We start from the raw sequence: 21411 nt of genomic DNA, 5'->3' as shown, positions 1-21411 counted from the left end.
TTAATCCATTGGCTGAAATCCACTTCACTGCTGGAATCAGCTATGTTTGCTTTGAAAAAAGAGAGAATAGTGCAGAATCTTGTAGTATCCCACATGAGATGCGCTTGGGATTCTTAAAAGGTGGGAGAGTAACCACATGCCTTGAATTTATACGAGAGACAGTGACTGCATGAGCTGGGAGAGGCAAAATTTGGTTAAGTGCTGCAGCACACAAAAAGTCACTCAAAAACACCCAAAGAAGCAATAAAATCAAAAGTGATAAGAGGCCTGGAAAAGGCTTTCAGCAAAGTGGGACCAAAGGTACATGAGACACCACCAAACAACACTATAGAACATACCGAGTCAGAAAACAGGAGACAGAGATTCCTGAAAACTAGGGGTGGGTGGAACTCGCCGAATTTGACTCAGCAGAATTTGGAGGAGTTACAAAAAAACTCAGCGAGATTCTGCGGAGTTCAGCCAACAGGCAAAAATAGGCACGTCGTGCCGCTCATGCTGTGATTTAGCAACTGAAGCACGTTCGTGCTGAAAAATCAATGCAAACGGCACCATGTGGTGCACCAGAGGGCACAGCTACATGCATTGATTTTGCTGTCGCTCTAGAAGATTTTCTACTCGAGCAGCAGCCTTCTGACGGTGAATGGTCCCGACCACCCACTAATGCCCAAGCTGACAAAAATCTCACCGGCTGTCCTCCAAGCAATATAAAATCACTTTAGGGGATGCCAAATATCGCTTGAGCATGCCAACATACCATTTTGGAATGCGTGCAAGAAAGAATTCTGCCACACACCAATTGGTAACACGGCGTCACCAAATTTCTGCCAATTTCACATTAGGGGATGCCAAATATCGCTTGAGCATGCCAATTTACCATTTTGGAATGCGTGCAAGAAAGAATTCTGCCGCGCACCAATTGGTAACACGGCGTCACCAAATTTCTGCCAATTTCACCAGCATAACAGAATATTTCTCCCATCCCTACTATATATGCCGTAGGCTATACTCATCCAGATGGAGACCAGATCTATGTACGCAACTTGATGAATTCCATGGTGAGAGAGGAAAAGTGAAATCTCTACAAGAAATAATTAAGGAACAGCTGTGTTCTGCATTGATTGGAAAACACTAATGTTGGCAACACAATAGCATACAAGCACTTACTAGCTTGGCAGTCGGGTAACAAAGGTATTTGTCCTATGCCTTCCTATGCATTTGTGCCTTACTGTAAGCAGGCATTAACCCCCCCTCTGTGAGCCACATGAAGTTTTGATATCAGAGCCTGTGAGATGCTGTGTGCCCACGCATCCCTGAACTCACGACCACGGAAGGAAAGGTCTTAAGTGGACAGCATTACGCTATAGCCATGATTGCAGAAAGGAGTCCCAAACTCCCTGACCTTCACGTTCCCTCCAAAGTTCCCCTCATGCTTCTTGGTTTCCTGTTCCCTCAGTGCAAAGACAGAAAAAATCCACCCATACAGGCATTCAGTATGCGCCACACAGGACGTTTTGTGGTACTTTGTCTGGATGCAGTAATTGAAGCTGATTTATAAGCTTTTGGCAATCTCTGCGGCACTGTCAGTCTGCATATTTCTTTCAAAGATCAAATTGGTATATATGTCAAACACATGTAAATAGTGTACTAACCAAAGAATTCAGAATATAAACTTCCCTCTCCTATAAACAGCTGCCATTTTAAGTTGACAGCAACTTACCTGAATATACAGTTAGCTGGGCACTGCTCGACACCGAACCATACTCATTCCTCGCTCTGCATAAGAATGTTCCACCATCCTCCGGAAGGGCCTCTGCAATCACCAGGGTACAGATCTCCTCTGAGAATAAAATGGAAATAAAGGAAGAAAAGTTGTACTTACGCCCCTTCTTATTGAACAATCAAATGGCAACATTTATTCGTTCACTGAAAAGATTCCTCATTTTATACTGAAATGCTTCCAACTTAAATACTATTTCTTAAACATACATTCAACGAATACCAAAGTGTTATTTGCAATAAACTAATTCGTATGATTTATGCTTTCCTTGGCATAGCATGTTGCATTTATGATGTTTGCAAAGGCTATATACTGAAAAATTATCTAGGTAAAACTGTGCAATTGAATAGTTTTTGTTCTGAGTGAAGTTTTTCTGAGATATTAAACATGACTGTTTTATCAATTGTCATTAATACCCACCAACCTCAGCTGATTATAGATGCAGATAAGCTAAAGTAGAGGAAAGAGACATTCTTCAAAACCTGTCGTTGGTCCCATCACATTTAGAAACAACCTTCAAAACCTGTTGTTGATCCCATAACATTAAGAGATGTCCTCTAAAACCAGTTATTGGTCATCAAATCAAGTGTTATCCTCCCAAAAATTGTTGTGCCATGCACCATCCTCGATGTTCTCGCATCCAGGTAAGTAGGCAGTAGAATGATACTGGATTCAGTGGCGTATCCATCTTCTTAAAATGATGGTGAATTTCTCCATCAACCCAAGGTGTTGGCCTGTCACCATTTTTGTCAACATCAATAGACAGATTGACATGCATGGGTTTCTTCATTATCCTGTGGGGGAAATACTTGAGGTCATATTGGTTCCCAGCACCAGGATGCGCCTGGACTATTCATCCCCTACCTAGCCCTCAGTTAGATCCCAGGGCACTCCTGGCCTGTCTGCATTGAGGCCCAGGTAAGAGAGTGTGAAGGACGTCTGCCATTTCTGAGGTGGCGGCCCACCACTATCATTCCTCGCTTGTGACCTCTATGAATCTCCGACAACAAACACCTTCAACATTTTTAGTGCAAGGCAAGTGCATACCAGTGATTTGGTCATAACAGAGATGAAATACCTCTGCCCTAACCATTTAGGAGATTGATAGGAGTACTTTGCTAAAAGGAGACAGCGGTCTCCACCTAATATAAAATTGAAATCTATATACAGAGCAGCCCAGCCAACCCCACACCAGTGAAATACTTTTACGCAGGCTTATCCTCAGGATCTATCCTAATAATGAGGCCCTTAAGGTCACCTCTGGTTGTAACTCCTCTTGTTTCCTGTTGACTCAAACCAGGACACCCTCAAGATCCAACAAGCCTCTGGCCCTAGACTTCAGAATCTAGTGTCGCTGAGGCATCCCACTCCTGTTTCATCAGCAACTGTCACATTGGTGCTGTTTGACCAAAGCATAAAAAGTGCTGTGGGTTGCATTCCCTGCTGCCCTGGTGCAGAAGCCCTGGGATCTTTATGCCAGCAGTAGTCAGTGCCCGGATTAACATGGCTGCCCCACATGGTGCAAAAACCAGCCTTGTCATAATTCTCCTGGTGTAAGATGGCCACCGTACGCATTACTGAGCTGCTCACATTCAAGATGGTTGCTCAGTACTGTACATGTATCCAAGTTGCAAACCATTAAAAACACTTCGATACATGAGCAGCCTGTCAGATCTTGACTGCCCTTTTGGGCTGCTATATGTAGCTCAGCAGCATCTCCTCTTGGTCTGCCTTAATTGGTCATTCATTCTAACCTAACGCAACCTTAGACCAAACCCTTAAGGGAAACCACTGCATACAAGAATTCAGTGTATGCCTTTTTCGTAAGCAAACGTATTCCCACAAGAAGTTATACCGACATTATAATGTATTTGAAGGCACTAAAACAGTGCTACAACAAATATGTTTTACTTTGTTGATGGCTGTTTCAGTCCTGCAGTGGGAGTGAAACCCAGGCAAGTTGCTGAGAGCCAATGTACTCCTGGAGTTAGATGGTGCAGTCCTCTCTAGGATCTCTCTCGGTAGGTATGAGAGGTAACGGATGGGGCACTGCTTGGAAAGCTGGTGGCCTCGAAGCTGAGTTCTGTTAGAAGGATTAGGGGATGCGGTCAGTCTTCACAGAGAAAAAGAAGGACCCTTTCAGGAGGTGGGGCTTGACAGTTTGTAGTGGAATCCTCCTACCATGAGCCTATCAAAGCTGCTCTTTGCTTCTTCATAGTGTAAACAAATGCTTAATAATTTGAGATTTTCTACAACTAGAAACTTACGTTTTTGTTGCTGCTGAAACTGCAACTCTAACATTTTAGTGCCGCCCACCACTATTCACTTACAGCCTGATATTGCTAACTTCACAGATGCACTGAACATATATTGCATAAGTCTGATCCAAACTGTCTGCTCCTTTAGCATTATCATCTGCTATGACCAAATGACTGATTATCACACTCCTGATTTCAACTACATTGCTCCATGAGCTCCCTCTGGATCCAGATGTACCACCATTTCTGGAGCCCTGTAGAGGCAGCTCTGAGATGGAGGCCACACTTCTCTCCCGCTGCCATCAGTTGCTGAGGCTGCTCCTTTCGAACTGTATTCCAAGACCTGGCACATACCATGGGGGATGGCTAGGAGCATGGCAACCTGTCTTTTACACTGGAGGTGTCAAGGCTGCTATAGCAGATTACACAGCAACAGCTGTTCAAGTATCTTTTGAAGTTATTTCTACTTTGTTATTAATCCGGGTGTGGATAAAGACCCATGTATTCTTCTTGGGAATAAATAAAGAAGTTACAGAAATTGATGCTACTTTCCAAAGCGGTCGCTTCAGCCAAACCCTGCATACAAAGTGCTCCCTTTTCTTCACAGAGGTAATGAATGCAGGATAAACTGTGTATCAGCTATTAAATGCATCTGCCCCTGAGCACTTTGTTGAGGCGAGTGCACACATGTCTGCCCATGTCTAGGTACCTGCCTGACAGGCAAAGCTCTGCCAAGGGGCTGTTTAAAGCCATTATTAACATTCATGGGTCTTCTCTCTTCCTGTCTCTTCCCACAGTTACCTCAGGGGAAACATAAACTCCTACAGGAACCTTGCCCAAAAAGTAACCCATAAATCCTATTGCCTTGGAGGTAGAAAACGGGATGATTAAGGCACATGGAAACATACACCACATTTGCTTTGCTCAATGGTCATTTTATGCCTTTCCTCTTTCTCCATTAGATAGAGAGCCTTTGTAGTGTATGCAGAGATAGTTGTGGTTTTCTATGTGCACATGCACACACATGCGTACACATACTTGCATACTTGAATGCATTCATACATACAATTACTTGCACATGAACACATGTAAAGGTCCATGTGTGTGCTTGCACAAACACACACATACACACACTCTTTCTCCACCTTCCTGTCTCTCTCTTTCTCTACTTACGACCCCTCTCCCTCCCTCTCCTCTTAAAGAAAAGCTTCATATTCCAGAAGAGATGTATAGATTTCTGGCCGGTTTTCCATTTTGAGGCAGTGTCAGAATGTGAGGGCAAGCACAGCCAGGTTCTGAACGGTCTTAGTGAGACTTATAGAGACTTATATTTTGTACGTGTGTCCACACAGTGATACCTTTGTCGCGGTAGAACAATGGCCTTTATGCATTTACCAGCGAACGTGCCACTGAGCAGGCAGCAGCCTTGCAGTCATTCCATCTGGTCTGTGGCTTCCTGCGGACAGCTGAGCAATGGCCAAAGCAGCACAGCTGGCCCATGATTCACTTTCTTTTTCCGGCGCAGGCTCGTCTTTGAAGCGCTCGATCAGCGCAGGCTGCGGCGGGGCCGCGGCGGTGAGCAGGGCAGGTAATCTGACAAACTCTCATGTTGCCCTGAAGTCATATGACTGGCCATTAATTCACAAAACAGCCCGGGGAGGTTTGTGATACGCGCTGATTTCCGTCTAGACAGAGAGTGGAGTGTGAAACACATTAGGCAGACACAACAAGGCCGTGGCAGGCAGGGAAACCTGCTGCCTGCTGTCTCGGAGACCTGACTTCAAAAGGCACGTGTGGGTCAATGTCATCGGATCTGATGGGCTTGTAACCAGCACCGTGAAGGAAGGTCTGCGAGGAAGATGTTGCAGGGGTCATGGCCCATGGTTGGCTACTATTGTCTCCTTTAGTAGCCCAGGAGCGTGATGCTAGGCCCTGAGCGCCTGTGGGGTGCTTGGAGCAGCACTGCATACTGAACATGGACTGGCTCAAAATGGCTGTCGAGCCGGTGCTTGCTAACAGCGTGACCGGGACATAGGCGCTGGGAGCAGAGGTGCCGGGGTGCTGCAGCACCCCTAAAATAATCATGAGGGAGTTCAGAAGGTGAATGAGCAATACGGGTGTATTTAAATCTCGTTTTTATCTTGTCACATTTGCTCTACCTTCAAAGACAGAGGTCTTGCAGGGATGTCTTCTGACACATTTCTGCTTATTAGCTTAACAAGGTGATTGGTGTTTATTTTTCTTTCTCTGAGTGAAGTCAGAGTATTTTGAAAAGTGAGCTGACAATCCTGCTGGAGCACAGGGGGGTTTGAAAAGAAAGGCTGTAGGGTGTAATTTTTTTCTGACACACAACATTTAAATACCTAAAAATCTCCTGTACAAATGTTTCAAAATATATCACCAGAAAAGAAAGCACAAAGGAAGCACATTTTTTGTAGTTCCAAAGTATAATACAAACAAAGATTTTAGTATGATAAAAAAATCAAGACACTTGGAGATGTGCAAATGATAAATATTTGCTGAAACCTGATTTGCAAACATTATCGTCTGTGCACTACATAGTTTTGTCAGTAAACCTGCATGTCAGTGCGAGTTTTATGGCCATTTCAATGGAAAATGTGCTCCCTGTAAATGAAAGTGTGCCAGAACACTATGCTTTGGTGACAGATTTGCTGCTGTGTACTCCAAAGTGCACCGCTGGCTATATACCACACCCCTACCACTCTCCTGCTAAATGGGCATGGATGGTCTGATATACTTGTTTTTTGTGCAACTCTTGGATTTTTCACAATCAGTATGACTTCCATCATGTAACACTGATGGTAGCACCCCTTCTCTGAAAGTTGTTCCAGCACCACTTGACTGGAAGGGAGGAGTTGCAGCCCAGAAAGAGTCCAGTATGACACAGCTTTAACAGTGTAGCAGCCCTGAAAAGCAAGGTACCAACCGTAAGAAACATGAATATGGCCGATAATCCTTTAATGGAGTTAGCTAATCTGGCATTAGCCAAAGTGAGTGCATGGTCGGTCTGTGCATCCACCCCAGCATTTCTTGAGACGGCTAGATTCACAGTCTCACTAGCGAGAGCAGCTGACCCAGGAACAGATTGGCCGGATAGCTCCATGATTCAGGGACACAATTTTTCCAGTCTTGTGCCTTCCTTTTACAATTTGCTGTTAGCCCGGTGCTTTCGTCCAATTGATTCAAATGAAGCAACCAAGATTACACCTAGCCGAATGACTGATTTGTTGAATCCACCACTAGAAATGTGGTGCACTGGTGGCCTGTAATCAACTATTCAAATGGCCTGCAAGGTGTCTCAGAATGTAAAAAAAGTACTATTGGCCTTCATTCCACTAAAGAGATTCATCAGTTGCCACAAAGCTATTTTCGAAGTGGATCTGCAGATTTTCTGTTAAAAAGCATAACATGATGGGTACAAATGCAATCAGGAACCCCGATGAGTGGTAGTTTGCACCATCTATATCTATCTATCTCAGACCTTAAACCCAAGCGGGTAACTTTTCATTTCAGCACAACTGCCTATCAGAGGCACAGTTGTGAGGTTGCAGTACTCTAGGGTAGTGTATGGCACAACTGATGTTTTTCCTGTGATTGTCCACATACAGCACACTGCAGCCTTCTTAATGTTTATTAGTCTAGGACACTGGTACTTAACCTGTGGTCCGAGGACTCCTGAGGGCTCAATAGGCCTACTCCAGGAGAACGCAACTGTTTTACAAATTTAAATAATATTTAATTTAATGCATTAAAATTAATAAAGTATGTACAATTTAGGAAGCAAAATAGAACATTTGAAAACCTTTTTCTATTTTTGATTGAAAATTAAATAAAAATGTTCAATATTGGAGCATTTGTTTGCTATATACTTGTTTTTGTACTTTTGTGTGCTCTTTTGAGGTTCAAACCATAGAAATTGCTTAGGCTGGGGGACGGGGCTTCTAATCATGACTCAGTTGCGGCCCCTGGGTTCCAATAATGATTCAGTGAGGTTCAGCAAAAGTCAAAATGTTAGTAACCACTGGTCTAAGATATGTTAGTGATCTTGTTACTGACCCAGGTTGCAAGCCTTGAATCCATCAACGACTAAGGCCTCTCATTTCTTTTCAATCCCACTGAACAAAAGATGAATCCAATACTTTCATTTTCCACAAACTATCCCAAGCATTTGCTTTAAAGTTGTATATTATAGGAACATATGTTGAGATTCAATCTTCTTCCACGGGTCGATTGCACAGCTGAAGCTGTATTCTGTTATTTCTGCTAAATTACTACAGAACATGCAATATACGATGGATTTCTAATGCTAATTCCATGCAGTTTACTTACTTTTACTCATTTGGTTCTGAATGGACCAGAGTACCTTAAACAGATTTTATTCTAAGATTTGTACATTGACCACAGGGTAAGTTAAATCATTTTTACTGTTCTAAGCAAAGATATATTTAGCTGTCCCGACATTCCCTCCCTTCAAACACACCTTTATTATGTTCTCCACCCACTCACATATCTATCACATTCCTCATCCCTATGCCACCCTCTCAATATATCCTCTATATATCTTTCCATTTGGAGCGTCACTTGACATGAAGAAACAGCAAAGTTGTATTCAGGATGGAGGGAAGGATACATGAAATGGTCAGGGGATTCAGGACCCTAATCCTTATGTGATATCAGGATTCCTATTAGTTTGTGCTACGGACACAATAGATGAATTGATAATTGTTAAGAAAAAACACCTATTTAAAAAGTCTGTTTGCCACTTATGTATCTTATTGTATTTACCTTTTATCATGTGGTGTCCAATCACAGAACACCACCTCTCTTAATGAAATCAGTGTACAATTTAAGATGTCTTGCCTATATATAAATGTGTCCTGTTCAAGGCTCTTTGTCCCGCACTAGCATGAAAGGCAAAGATCCAAAGCACTAGGGAACACAGCATCCCAGGGCCACTGTCACTCACAGATCCACAACCTTTACTGGAAGTTGCCCTGTGTAATTCACAATCAGTTTTCCGTGACTTCAGTGAAATGTTTGCAAATCTATAAACTGTGCCCACCACCATCACATCATGGGGCTTTCTCTCCACATTCTCACACATATCAACTAACAGCTGTTTGAGAGCACTTCAATGAAAAGTGAGTCTTTATGTTTGATGCCTGGCTGGGTGCTGGGGTTTCAGGCCAATTTACAATCTCAAGAAAATGTCATCAAGCCTTAGGTAGAGGGGAAAGGAGTTCCAGACATCGGAGCCTTACGTATGTTGTGATTTTCCATGCAGTGCTTAAATTGTGCAGCCTGGGTGGCATGCAGAATCAGAGATACCATTTTAGGCATCTTATCAGCTGCTATTTCCATGAAAACTTTGATACATGAGTTGGAGGCAGTCCATGCAAGCGTTTGCGAACTAATCACAATGTTTCAAAATGGGCAAATTCTATAGGAAGGTGTCTTGATCTGAGTCTGGTTCTCCAGAATGGACATCAACCCCTCAAGTGTGTGCTTATAAAACTAGCATCAGTAAAAGGCAGACAAGGAACATCTTGCAGTAAATGGCATTGGTAGATGCAGCAAGATTCCATTATATAAATGCAAACATGTTCCTGCATCTATGGGAGCAAGACATTCTTCCCTTACAATGATTAGGTTGTTTCCAGTCCTTGACAGGGGTGGAAGAATGGGAAGTGGGACTGAAAAGCACTAATGATGTAGTGTGATTCTAAGCAAAGTTTCTTGGGAAGGATAGTCCTAAATATCTTGACCACGCAGTCCAGATATGGGTCTGTAGTTAGCTACGATGTGTAGGTTCAATTTCAGGAGAGGTAAGAAAATTGCAGACTTGAGTTTCTGGGGTAATGTTCAATTGGCTATTGAGGTATTGATGAGTGCACTGATGAAATGGGCTAAGATTGGTATTGCCAGATTAGGAACCATTGCATTGCAAATGTCTATAGCTGGAGACATTTATTTAAGGCCAGGCAGGATTTTGGTCAGCTTGTTTTCTTGAGTGGGCTGATCCTGCTAAGCAAAGTTGTCTTGTGACTTTGACCATCATCCACCTTAGTAGCACCCCGTTCAATACTAGAAATGAGAGAGGATGGTGTCAATTTTCTTGATGAAACTTTATATGAACTTGTTGCCCGACCTTCTGGAAGTGGCATGGGTAGCATGGGATTGTGTCTTAGAATACTGTGATTCTTGATTGATAGCTTTCATTGATCACAGTAGGGCTTATTTGTATATTTTGCTGTTCATGGAACAATTCCCATGGTCAGTATGAATCAAACGCTTTTCTAGTTTATGATCTGAAATTTCATTTGAAGCAGGTCCTCTGTAAACCAAACACTTGCTGCTGATTTGGTCAATTTTCTCTTTATGTGTTTGGAGAGGTGCAACTTAGATAAGGAATATGATGATCTTGTTCCGATTAAGTCCATGATGGTTGTCAGACAGAGGTTTGGCTATCATGTTGTGGTAGGGAGCGCATTCAGAAAGGGATGGCTATCTTTTTGAGTTTCTGTGTTAAGTAGAAGACAGTCTCTCATTAGCCACTATTCATTGACTTCCAAGCTCACTGTCAATGGTACATTTTATGAAAGATTTGCCAGCCCATGTAAAAGACTGGTAGCTTGCAATGTAAAGATAACGAATAAGGGATGCCAGGTTAAGCAGTACCAAGCTGAATATATATTCATACTGATAAGCTGTGGAAAGCCAAAGTCATTCATGTCCTAAACAATTCCTTCAGCCTGTGCCTTTGTGGATTTGTCCTAACTCTGGATGACAGAGATGGAGAGTTGGGCAATAGTTATCTGACACAAAGAGGATAAAGAAGGCATTTTCTTTGGAGGGTGCCAAATATCAGTGCATATGAAGAAGTAGCTGTCTATTAATGCAGTTGATCAGAAACAAATAAGGTCTAGTGATAAAGTCCTGTAATAGGGAATAGGTATTAGGGGATAAAGTCCTAGGATAGGCTTCAGTTGACCCTGTAGCAGTAAAAGGACATTATCCTTCTGTCAAATCATGAAACCACTAGAGTCGGAAGGGTGAATGACACCCTAAAAGCTTTCCCTTTTTTTAGGTAGCCCAATAAGGTGTGGGAGAGGAAACAAGGGTGGTCATAGATTAGGTTCATGCTGCCCGATGACAGATGCAGCTACTACCCAGAGATTACCTATTGGTAGAGAAAGGAAAATGTTAGTTACCCAGTAGTCACCTGTTCGTGGCATGTAGTGCTATAGATTCAAATGCTTTGCATTATCCTGCCATCTGGTGTTGGGTCTGGAGTGTAACAAGTTGTTTTTCTTCTAAGAAGATGTTTTTATAGTCATTGGATCGAGTGACTTCTCTCTCTCAGTGATTCTGCGCATGGGCATCGAGTTTGCTAGATTGTTTTCTCGCAGGCAGGTGAGAAAGAGGAATGAGAATGAAGCATAGAGAAATAGATATCCACACAAGTGTATCTACATATATACAAATATATTCAAATATAAGGTAACTGCAATGGCCATAGGCATCCAGGGAAGAAGGTGATCACATGTGAATTTAAAGCACTACATGCCTGAACAGATATCTTCTGGGTAAGTAACATTCTCCGTTTGGAGGCATGCGTGGCAGTAGATACACATGCTTTGTATAGACTGTGAAGGAGTCCCTCCAAAAAGCGGTGGCTAGCCTGTGGAAGTTGCAGTTGTTTGGAAAAGTGTTCTTAGGACAGCCTGTCCTATATTTGTTTGCGGTCGTGCTTGTACATCCACAAAATAATGCTTTGTGAATCTGTGTGGTGTAGACCATGTAGCTGCTCTGCATATGTCAGCTAAAGGAATATTTCCCAAAAATGCCATAGAAGCACCTTTTTTTCCTAGTGGAATGTGCCCTAGGAGTTTGTGGCAATTGTCTTTTTTGCCTTAGCATAACATGTTGCTATACATTTAACAATCTATCTAGCTATGCCTTTATGTCTAAAGTGTGGAGTGCCCTCTCTGCTACTGAATCAGGATGTGGGGGAAAAAAACAGGCAAATCAATGGTCTGATTGATATGAAATTGATGCACCACGTTTGGGAGGATTCTTGAATTAGTGCGAAGGACCATCTTATCCTTATGATTTTGAAAGAAAGGTTTCTCTAGAGTTAATGCCTGGAGCTCACAGACACGCCTTAGTGATGTGATTTCAACCACAAAGGCTACCTTCCATGAAAGAAACTGAACAGTACATCAGTGAAGTGGCTCAAATGGAGTGTCCATGAGCCTAGTGAGTACAATATTAAGATATGATCATAGAACAGGTGGAAGTCTAGGGGGAATTGCCCTTTTAAGTCCTTCCATGAAAGTTTTCATAACAGTGATTCTGAACAATGAAATATGTTCTCTATTTTGCTATAGCTGCAAGATGTAATCTGACTGAAGTATAAGCCAAGTTAGTTTGCTGCAAATGAAGCAAGTAGCAAATAATTTCTTGGACAGATGCCTTAATTGGATTAACGTGTTTGAATTGGCAATAGCGAACATAACACTTCCATTTTGCTAGTAGGTGAATGTGGTGGTGATGAGCCCATTTCCATAATGTTTGTGCCAGTTGTGATAAGTGGAAAGATCATGTGTCCCCCTGTTTTTGTAGATAATACATCGCTGTCATATTGTCCGGCCGGGAAAGGACAACTTTGTATGTGAGGTGAGGTAGGAAAGCTTTGAGGGCTAGAAATACCGCTTGAAGCTCCAGATAATTGATGTACAAGGAACGATTAGTGTAATCCCAAAGATCAGAGGGTTTCGAAAAGGTCACCCCTTTAAGAGGCTTGTAGAGTCCCATCATTGCAGAGAGTAGTAAGTTTGGTGTTCTGTCAACACTAGATCCTGAAGACGACCCCATGATAAAGACCACTGATGAGACAGATATTGCTGTATCTGACGCATGTGGAGTCTGGCATGGGGTACGGTGGTAATGCAAGATGCCATCATCCCTAAGAGCTGCATGACAGTTTTGACTGTGGGAGTGTGATTCTGTTGAAACTGAGGAGGCAGATGCTGGATGTTTTGTACCCGAGCTGCACTGGGGTATGCTAACGCTAGCTGAGTGTTGAGAATGGCCCTTAGATATGGTTGAACCTGGAGAGGTTATAGATAAGATTTTACAAAGTTGATTATGAACCCTAACTTGTGAAGAAGATTCACTGTAATATGTGTGTGGGACTGACACTGGTGCAACGTGCTGGCTTTGATAAGCCAGTCGTCCAGTTATAAGTATACATGAATCATTTATCATCTGAGATGTGCTGCAACTACTGCTAGGCATTTGGTAAATACCCGGGAAGCAGTTGTGACCCTAAAAGGTAGAACTTTGAACTGATAATCTTTGCCGACAATCACAAATCTTAAATATTTGTGGTGTGACGGATGGATGGGAATGTGGAAGTATGCATCTTTGAGGTCTAGAGTTGTCATAAAATTTCCTTGTTGAAGGAGTGGAATGACATCCTGAAGAGTGACCATATGAAAATGTTCTGAAAGAATGCATTGATTTAGGGGCCTGAGATCTAAGGTGGGTCTCAGTGACTCATTCTTTTTTGGAACGAGGAAATTTAGTGAATATACTACTGTTCCTTGAGATTTGGGTGGAACTGATTCTATTGTCCCTTTCAATAGAAGAGCTTGTACCTCTTCTTTGAGGAGATTCAGGTGCTCATGGGATAACCTGTGTGTGCGAGAAGGGATACTGGGAGGTGTGGTTGTGAGCTTCATGCAATAAACATGTTGGATAATGAAGAAGATCTATTGGTCCGAGGTTATTTGTGTCGATTGAGTAAAGAAGTCCTGAAGATATCCCCTAACTGGTGTTATATGGGGTTTGGGTATGCTGAGGTAGTGTTTTGTTGTAGAACCTGAGCCCTGAGGGTTGTTGTTCTTATCTTTGTCTCTGAAATTATGACCTCTGAATGCTCCCCTGAAAAAACTTCATTTATAGGAACCTGAGGCATGTTTGTTTTAAGAGGTGGAAGGCTCTGATGAAGTTGCTTATTTGTAACCACCTCTATAGAGTGGGTGATGAAAAATCCTCTTTGTGCCTGTAAATGAAGTGCTCCCATGGCCTTTGCAGTGTCTGTGTCCTTTTTTGGTTTTTGCAAGGTGGAATCAACTTGTGGACCAAAGAGGTGTTCTTTATTAAAGGGCATATATAAAACTGCTCGCTGTATGTCTGGCTTAAAACCAGAGCACCTAAGCCCTGCATGTCTTCTGATTAGGACTCTTGTGTTAATGCCTCGTGCTGCGGTATCTGCAGCATCCAGCGCACATCTAATGGAGGTATTGGCAATGGTTTGACCCTCCGACACAATTTGTTGGCCACTTTTGCAATGCTCCTCTTGGAGATATTGGAGGAGATCCACCATTTCATCCCGGTGAGCTCTGTCATATCTAGAGAGTAGGGTTTGAGAATTGGCTATCTGCCAATAATTACTGGTTTGCGCAGCTACTTTTTTGGCTGCTGCATCAATATTTTTACTCTCTTTGTCAGGTGGGGGAGTTCCCAGTGGCCTAGCTATTAGCTCTTTACTTGGTGGTTGTAGCCACTATAGAGTCTAGCAGCACTTCTGATCTGATAAATAAAGGGTCAAAATTAGCTGGTTTGTATTTTTAATATACCCTTGGCGTTATTATTCTTGAATGGACAGGCTCTTGGAAAACGTTGTTTGCATGCCGCATCATACCTAAGATCATATGGAGATATAGGGTGCCCCTGTGTGTCATGGAAAATGTGCGTCAAATAGAAAATCCTGTTCAATAGGATCCTTATGGAAAGGTACATTATGGTATGCAGCCGCCCCAGCAATGACCTACTGGTAGCTAGTAGTATCCTCTGGAGGGGAAGGTCTACAAGTCCTAATCAGTATTAACAACTGGATCTGGATCATAAGAATCCCAGGGATCCTGATCCTGTGGTATTTCCTCTTAATAGTGTTCTTCAAATAATGGTGAACCTTGTAGAGTATGGTATCCCTAAGTTGGAGAAGTGGGAGAAAGAGGGGGAGTGGAAGTTGATGGAGGTGAAGTAGGAGGAGGAAGAGGAGGAACAAGTTCCTCTGTGGAAACATTCTTTTCCTTAGGGAGTATTTTTGGTTGTGAGGTGTCCAGTGCCTCCTGGAAGGTTAGCTTCCTTTTAAAAGTAACTGTAGGGGAAGCTACAACTAGTCCTGTGCCTTCTTGAATATATATTTTGCGCTGTCTAGCATCCATTGTCTCTAATATGGGTTTAATAAGCGAAGGCATGGTCGGGGAGTGGCTTGAGTCCAAATGCTCCAAAGAAACAAGTTTATTAGTTTTGTGCGCCAAAATTTTAGGTCGGATCTTTTTCGGTGCTGAACTCAGAGATGAAGTTTGAAGCGATGAGGTCAGTGCCGAGTGCTTGGTGGTGGAAGGTTGGACCGAAGTTGATGAGGCCAGAGCCGAAGATGCAGCCGCAGTCTTCATGGTTTTCGGGGCTGAGCCATGGGCGGGGCATTCAAAATTTCTTTCCAAGATCGACCATCGCTTGAATGCAGTGGAGGTCCACTGACCTTGGTATGGAGTCTTCTTGGAGGTTTTGTGGTAAGAGGAGGGGGCCACTGTACTCTTGGTTTGTGCCAAAGTCAGTTCTTGGCACTCATCGTTGGATTGGATGTCTGGACCTAAATCTTGGATGGAGACGGCGTCGTGGTGGGGCTCCTCCTGCACATGTTATTCCCCAAAAATGTCCGGGGTGCCATCTGGAGATCTGCATGCCATATCTAGCCTTTGAGCTCATAGGTCTCAAAGTGTCTTCTTGGCCCGGAACAATCAATCTGCCTCACAGGTAGCCTTTTGATGGTCCGGCGAGAGGCATAACTTACACACCCGATGACGATCGGTGTAAGGGTACTGTGAATGACACCAAGGACAGAAAAGAAAAGGTGTCTGTTCCATCCGGCTTACATTCTCTCTAGTGCCAAAAGCCTCCGCCCTGAAGGATGCACGGTCGAAGAAACTAAAACCGACAAGTGAAAAACAGTCTATATGAGAGTTGTAAAACCCGATCTAATGCACAATACAGTCGAATAGAAAAGATGGAGGGAAAGTCTCGGCCAGACAGAGTCGAAGACGGAGCAAAGAATTACACATCCGAATCTGATGGGGGAGAGAAAACAATCTAACAAAGGACTCAATGCCCATGTGCAGTATCACCGAGAGGGAGGAGTCACTCGACCCCCTGACTCGAAAAACATCTTCTACATCTTTCAACACTACGGACCCAACACTAGTTGGCAGGATAATGCAAAGCATGTGTATCTACAGCCACAAATGCCACTTAACACATAGTTTAATGGAGATGTTTTTATGAGGTGAAGTCAAAAAGAGCTCAGTAACTCTGAAACACCATGAAAAATCTAGAGGTGGGAGATAAATTCTGTTCTTCCAGCAGAGTTAGAATTTGGGCAATCCATGTTAAGCTTTTAACATGGAGTTCTGGCCAAATTTCACCAACCACCGTGTGGCAGATTTTGTTTCTCACATGTGGGTCGTAAGTTGGCAAACATGACCAAGATTTGGCATCCGCAAGCTAATTATCAGTCGCTAGCAGGGCAACCAGCGAGATTTCCCCAACGCAGGCAGTTGTGACGGTTCACAGTCAGAAAGCTGCTATTTGAGTAGAAAATCTGCTTGAGCTGCAGCAAAATCAACTCGAGAAGCTTCACCCTCTGGCACGCCACTTGGTGCCATCCATGCTCATTTTTCAGCGTGGAATTAGGTCCTGGAGCTCAAAATCAGCGTGAGCAATATGGAGTGCCTTTTTCTGTCCATTTACGTTACTTTGTGAAATCCCACAGAGGTTTCATGTAATTCCATGGAGTGAAGCCCCGGGAGCTCTGCCACCCCTAGAAAGATCTTACATCAAAAAAGCAAAGCTGTATGAGTAGGTTGCAGGAGGCCAGAAAAGGCAAAAAATAGAGCTGTCGCAGGGACATGTCACACCTTCATAGGAAAGAGGGAGAACTCTGTGTTAGATTGTAGAAGGTAATGCATGCTGACATATTCATTTCTACAGGTCTCTGGCAGCCAAGGGTGTGAACACAATGCCAAAGTAATGACTGTGTTTCACCCAGTGACACAAAGTATGCAGGCAGCTGTGTTGCTCTGCATTCTGCCGCCATATAATCCTCCCCCACTTAGTAGCCATAATGGCGTTTGCATGAGGTCACTTGAGTGAATGAATGGGCGCCATTGCTACGTTGATGACACTTCTGAAGCTTAGGGGCTTTTATTAACCAGTTCCCACCTGTGATCTCTCTTTCTTTTTGTTGGACGTAGTGAAACCTGCTCACCACTTACCTCTTTTAAATTAACATTTGTGTGTCTGAGGTTTTAGGTGTTGACGCTGTATTGTTCGTGCACTTATTCTGTGCTTTGCCATCGGAAAAACAGAGTGATCCTATTGCCATGGGATTCGAAATCAAACATGAGAACAGAGAGTGGCCGTGTTCATTTTACCTCTGAAAGAATTTGTCCACGACCCCGGTTGAAAAATGATGCTCTCTGTATTCCCGGGATGGTTACACACCTGAGAAGCTCAAAGGCTAGCCTGTGATAGACCCCCCCTCCCCCCCCACACTCTTTAGTGTGAATTACGTTCTGCTGGACTATGGTCTTCAGATGCAGTCCCTCCTTGTAAGCAGACGTAGTGCTGCATCAATTAAGAAAGAGGGCTTCAAACTGGGGGCGGGCCCCCCTAGGGGGGCCTCAAGTGGTCCCAGGGGGGCACCAGACTTTGGCCAAAAGAAGCATTATAAAGTTAACAGGTCTTTGTTTAAAGCAAAAGCAGTTATTGCATTTTTAAAAAGGTAACAGTACTTAACTGCAATGTTTAAATAGGTCTAGACATATTTAAGCATTGCCTTCTTTATAAAATAATTGTGAAAAATTATGAAGGGGGCCTAATGATTTTTATTTTTCAACTGGGGGGGGCGCGGCATTAAAACGTTTGGAGACCACTGATATTAAGATGCAAAGATGTACACCTTATGCATGTTGGTTAAGAAGGCTGCCAGTCAGCTAACCTTGTTTCATCACTGGTTACATTCAGATCTCTCGTAAGTGAACCCAATACCTAGTTTCGATAAAATTATGAGATACATTTTCACTAATACATTTGGTGTGCTTCCTTTTATTTAATTGAGTCCTCTTTGGGTTTAGTTTTATTGTAGTTTATTATATGAAAGAATCTGGTTTCATTGTTTGGCTATGGGATATCGGTGCTACGTGACAATGATGAATATATTTCAGTTGAAGTGCCACTTCGGTGTCCTGAACATACTGCAGACGAATAAGGGAATTCTCTGGGACACCAAGATACACTATTAGAGCAATCAAGGTGGGTTAGATGTTCACTAATGAGCTTGCTGGTACCTGTTGGCTAAGCATGCAGTGAGTCACTGGAAGACGTCATTGAGCCTAACCTTGACTAGAGCAAGTTTGTTAGTCAACAAAGGGAAAGGCAGTTGAGATGCTGAGGAGGATAAGGAGACAAGGGTCACCACTGTCTGTGATATCGCAGGCATCATCAACCACCTGGGAGCTTGATGTCACAGTGCTGCATTGTTGGCTAAATCAACCACCTGGGAGCTTGCTGTCTTTGTGCTACACTGGTGACTGAATCTTGACTGGCAATCATGTAGTGGAGTGTTTGATCGGTTTCGCTCATAGGGCTGGGCAGCAAGGGAGAAAGGGGAGGTGGATGATTGGGTGGTAGATGGTGAAGTTGACTTGGTCGAGGTTGGTCTCTTTAAAAAATGGGGGCATCTATTCAATCTTCTGGTTTTTGGAGAAAATACACAAGAAGTCTCTGGTTCGCTTGTGTGAAGCCAGAGGCGTCATCAGGCTTGTGACTACAGAACCATGTTCCAATGGTCTGTCTGAAAAAAAACGATCATTCCTTATGTCTGACTGAAACTGGAAGAAAGCAACATGACGGAGTAATTACAATTGAGAAAGACCTTCTGCCTAAACCGCAGTTCATGAAAAATGGCACATTTTTATTATCTGCTTCCAGCCTGAATTATGTGTAAAAAGGCTGGAAACTACAGTTATGACAGGAGCACGGAAAATGCATTTTCCTAACAAAAACAACAGCCCAATCCAAGCCTGTGAGTTACATTTATCCTTATTGTCCTTTGGCAGCCACTGGTGTGAATGTTGCACTGGAGTAATAGGTAAACGAGGCTCTGCAAAAACACTAGCCTCTGCATAAGGAACATGCTGCAAGCAAATAAGGGATTTCCGTAGTAAGCCAAGATACACATTGTTAAAGTAGCAAAGCTGGATAAAACCAAAGTGTTAACACCTCCCCACTGATGAGAGAAACATACGTTTTGGAGAATGCGCTTCAGAGCATTGAGCTGTGTGAAGCATGAAATGATGACCGTGCAAATCTGCTTACCAAGGGTAAGAACATTGTCTGTGGCAATACCATCTATTTCAATGAGGCAAAACTCTATTAACAAAGACCCATTACAACTACCCAAATGTGGTTGTATCAACGCGACACATGTTGCAGAGGTTAATTTGACAATTGCTGGGAATGGGATTTTGCAATGTAGTGACCTATGTTATGTTACAGTAGCTGTCCTTTTTTGTAGCACACTTCTGCTCTTGGTATGGCCTGGTACCACTAAGGGTTGTAATTTCATGTGTCCCTGAATTTCCTGAAGTAGTCATGTACATCAAAAGTGTAATGCTTTAACATATCCCCATTACCCATGTCATTTACCCATCACATTTAATTACCGTGTTTATGTCTCTCTGTTCTGGGGGTCACCATTCTTGGTGTTGTCTTTCTCTCCAAGTGGTCTTTTTCCCTTGTTAGCATGTATCTCTTCCTGCACTGTGATTTAGTAGGCTCCTGCACACCTAGCCTGCCACTTGCCTGTGGCCTCCAGTCCCTTCTTTTTCCAGCCTTATTCAGTGACACCGCCACTGCCTGGGTTTTCCTGCTCAGGGTTTCCCACTCACTGTTCTTCCTACCAACATAAGCCTTCCCCCTTCAGGATCTACTTAATGAAGGGTGCAGCATGACTGTGCAGCGGATGTGCTGAGCCGGCGTGCTGCTGGTGCACCAAAGGCGAGCCTCTGCACCTGTCGGCACCTAGGCCACACCTAATGCTACAACCCCAGGCCTTCCACCCCCTGAAGATACATCATCGCCGAGCTCTACACCCTTAACCCTAGACGCTGCACCAAACATTGCCACTGTACTGACCCATACTCCACAGTAGGACCTTTCACCTGCACCCTCTGCCACTTAAGCTGCTACAGCACACTCACCAGCTCACCGACCAGCCCTTCCCTGAATACACCACAGGCACCACGTAAACAAAAACAGCAACTTACATGTGCGCTTCTCAACACATGCTCACTATGCAAACATACCATTGAGATTTCGGACCTCACCTTCACCCTCACACCTGACGTCCTCTTCCTCACTGAGACCGGTCTCAACCCCACCTCTGCGCTCAACATCGCCACTGCAATACCTAAAGGATACAAGATCACCGACTGCGACCATATCAACACGCTTGGCAGAGGAATTGCTATCATACATAAAAAATACATCCAATGCGCCACCACAAATGACAACATCACCACAGCCACTGAACATCTCAACTTCTGACTCCAAACAGACAGCAAACCCACCATTAGGGCCACCCTAGCCTATCGTCCTTTAGGACCACATCCACCCTTTTACAGCTTTATTGCCAACTTCTTTCAGCACCCTTGCCATGGACCACCACAATAAAATCAACACTTCCAATCTCCTTGATAGCATAAACAACATCAGACTCGCCCAACTGTCCACAACCACAAGCACACTCCAGGTCAAACACTACACCCCAGTGAGTGCATCAGGTACAGCCCCACCACGGAACTCACCTTGACTGACCACTCTATCATCCACTTCAACATCACCAGCCCACAGACCTCCACCCCCAGTTTGCTCAACGCCCCTTACCACAGCTGGAGCAAAGTCCCAAAAGGAGGTATCGATCAATGCCCTCAACACCACACACCCCATTTCCTCCAACAACCTAGACCAGAACATCAGAAACGTCACCAATTGGATCACCAACTGCACCAACAGTGCCCCTCTATAGGCACCAACACCTACAGAAGGTTCACCAAGCAGGCAGGCTGGTATACCGATGACGTTATAACCGTTAAATGACACTGTAAACAACTGGAAAGGAGATGGCACACCAGCAAAGACACGACCAACAAGACCGCCTTAAAGAAACCCTCAACATCTACCACAGAGAGTTCAGAAAATTGAAGGAAAAGGCCTTAGCCT

At 43.6% G+C, this 21411-nt stretch overlaps 1 protein-coding gene across 6 annotated transcripts in view; it reads right to left on the bottom strand.

Moving 5' to 3' along the window:
• PALLD (palladin, cytoskeletal associated protein) overlaps positions 1-21411 on the bottom strand; it is an 847172-nt gene that overhangs the window by 361595 nt on the left and 464166 nt on the right. For all 6 annotated transcript variants that reach the window (XM_069244048.1, XM_069244031.1, XM_069244040.1 and 3 more), the window contains one exon: positions 1718-1837. In XM_069244048.1, coding sequence (XP_069100149.1) covers positions 1718-1837 — 120 coding nt within the window. The remainder of the gene's footprint in view (positions 1-1717; positions 1838-21411) is intronic.

This window comes from Pleurodeles waltl, chromosome 1_2, assembly GCF_031143425.1.
Source record: "Pleurodeles waltl isolate 20211129_DDA chromosome 1_2, aPleWal1.hap1.20221129, whole genome shotgun sequence".
In the NCBI taxonomy this organism is placed as follows: Eukaryota; Metazoa; Chordata; class Amphibia; order Caudata; family Salamandridae; genus Pleurodeles; species Pleurodeles waltl.
The sequence above is the reverse complement of the archived record's forward strand: the minus strand, read 5'-3'. Positions and strand labels throughout refer to the sequence as shown.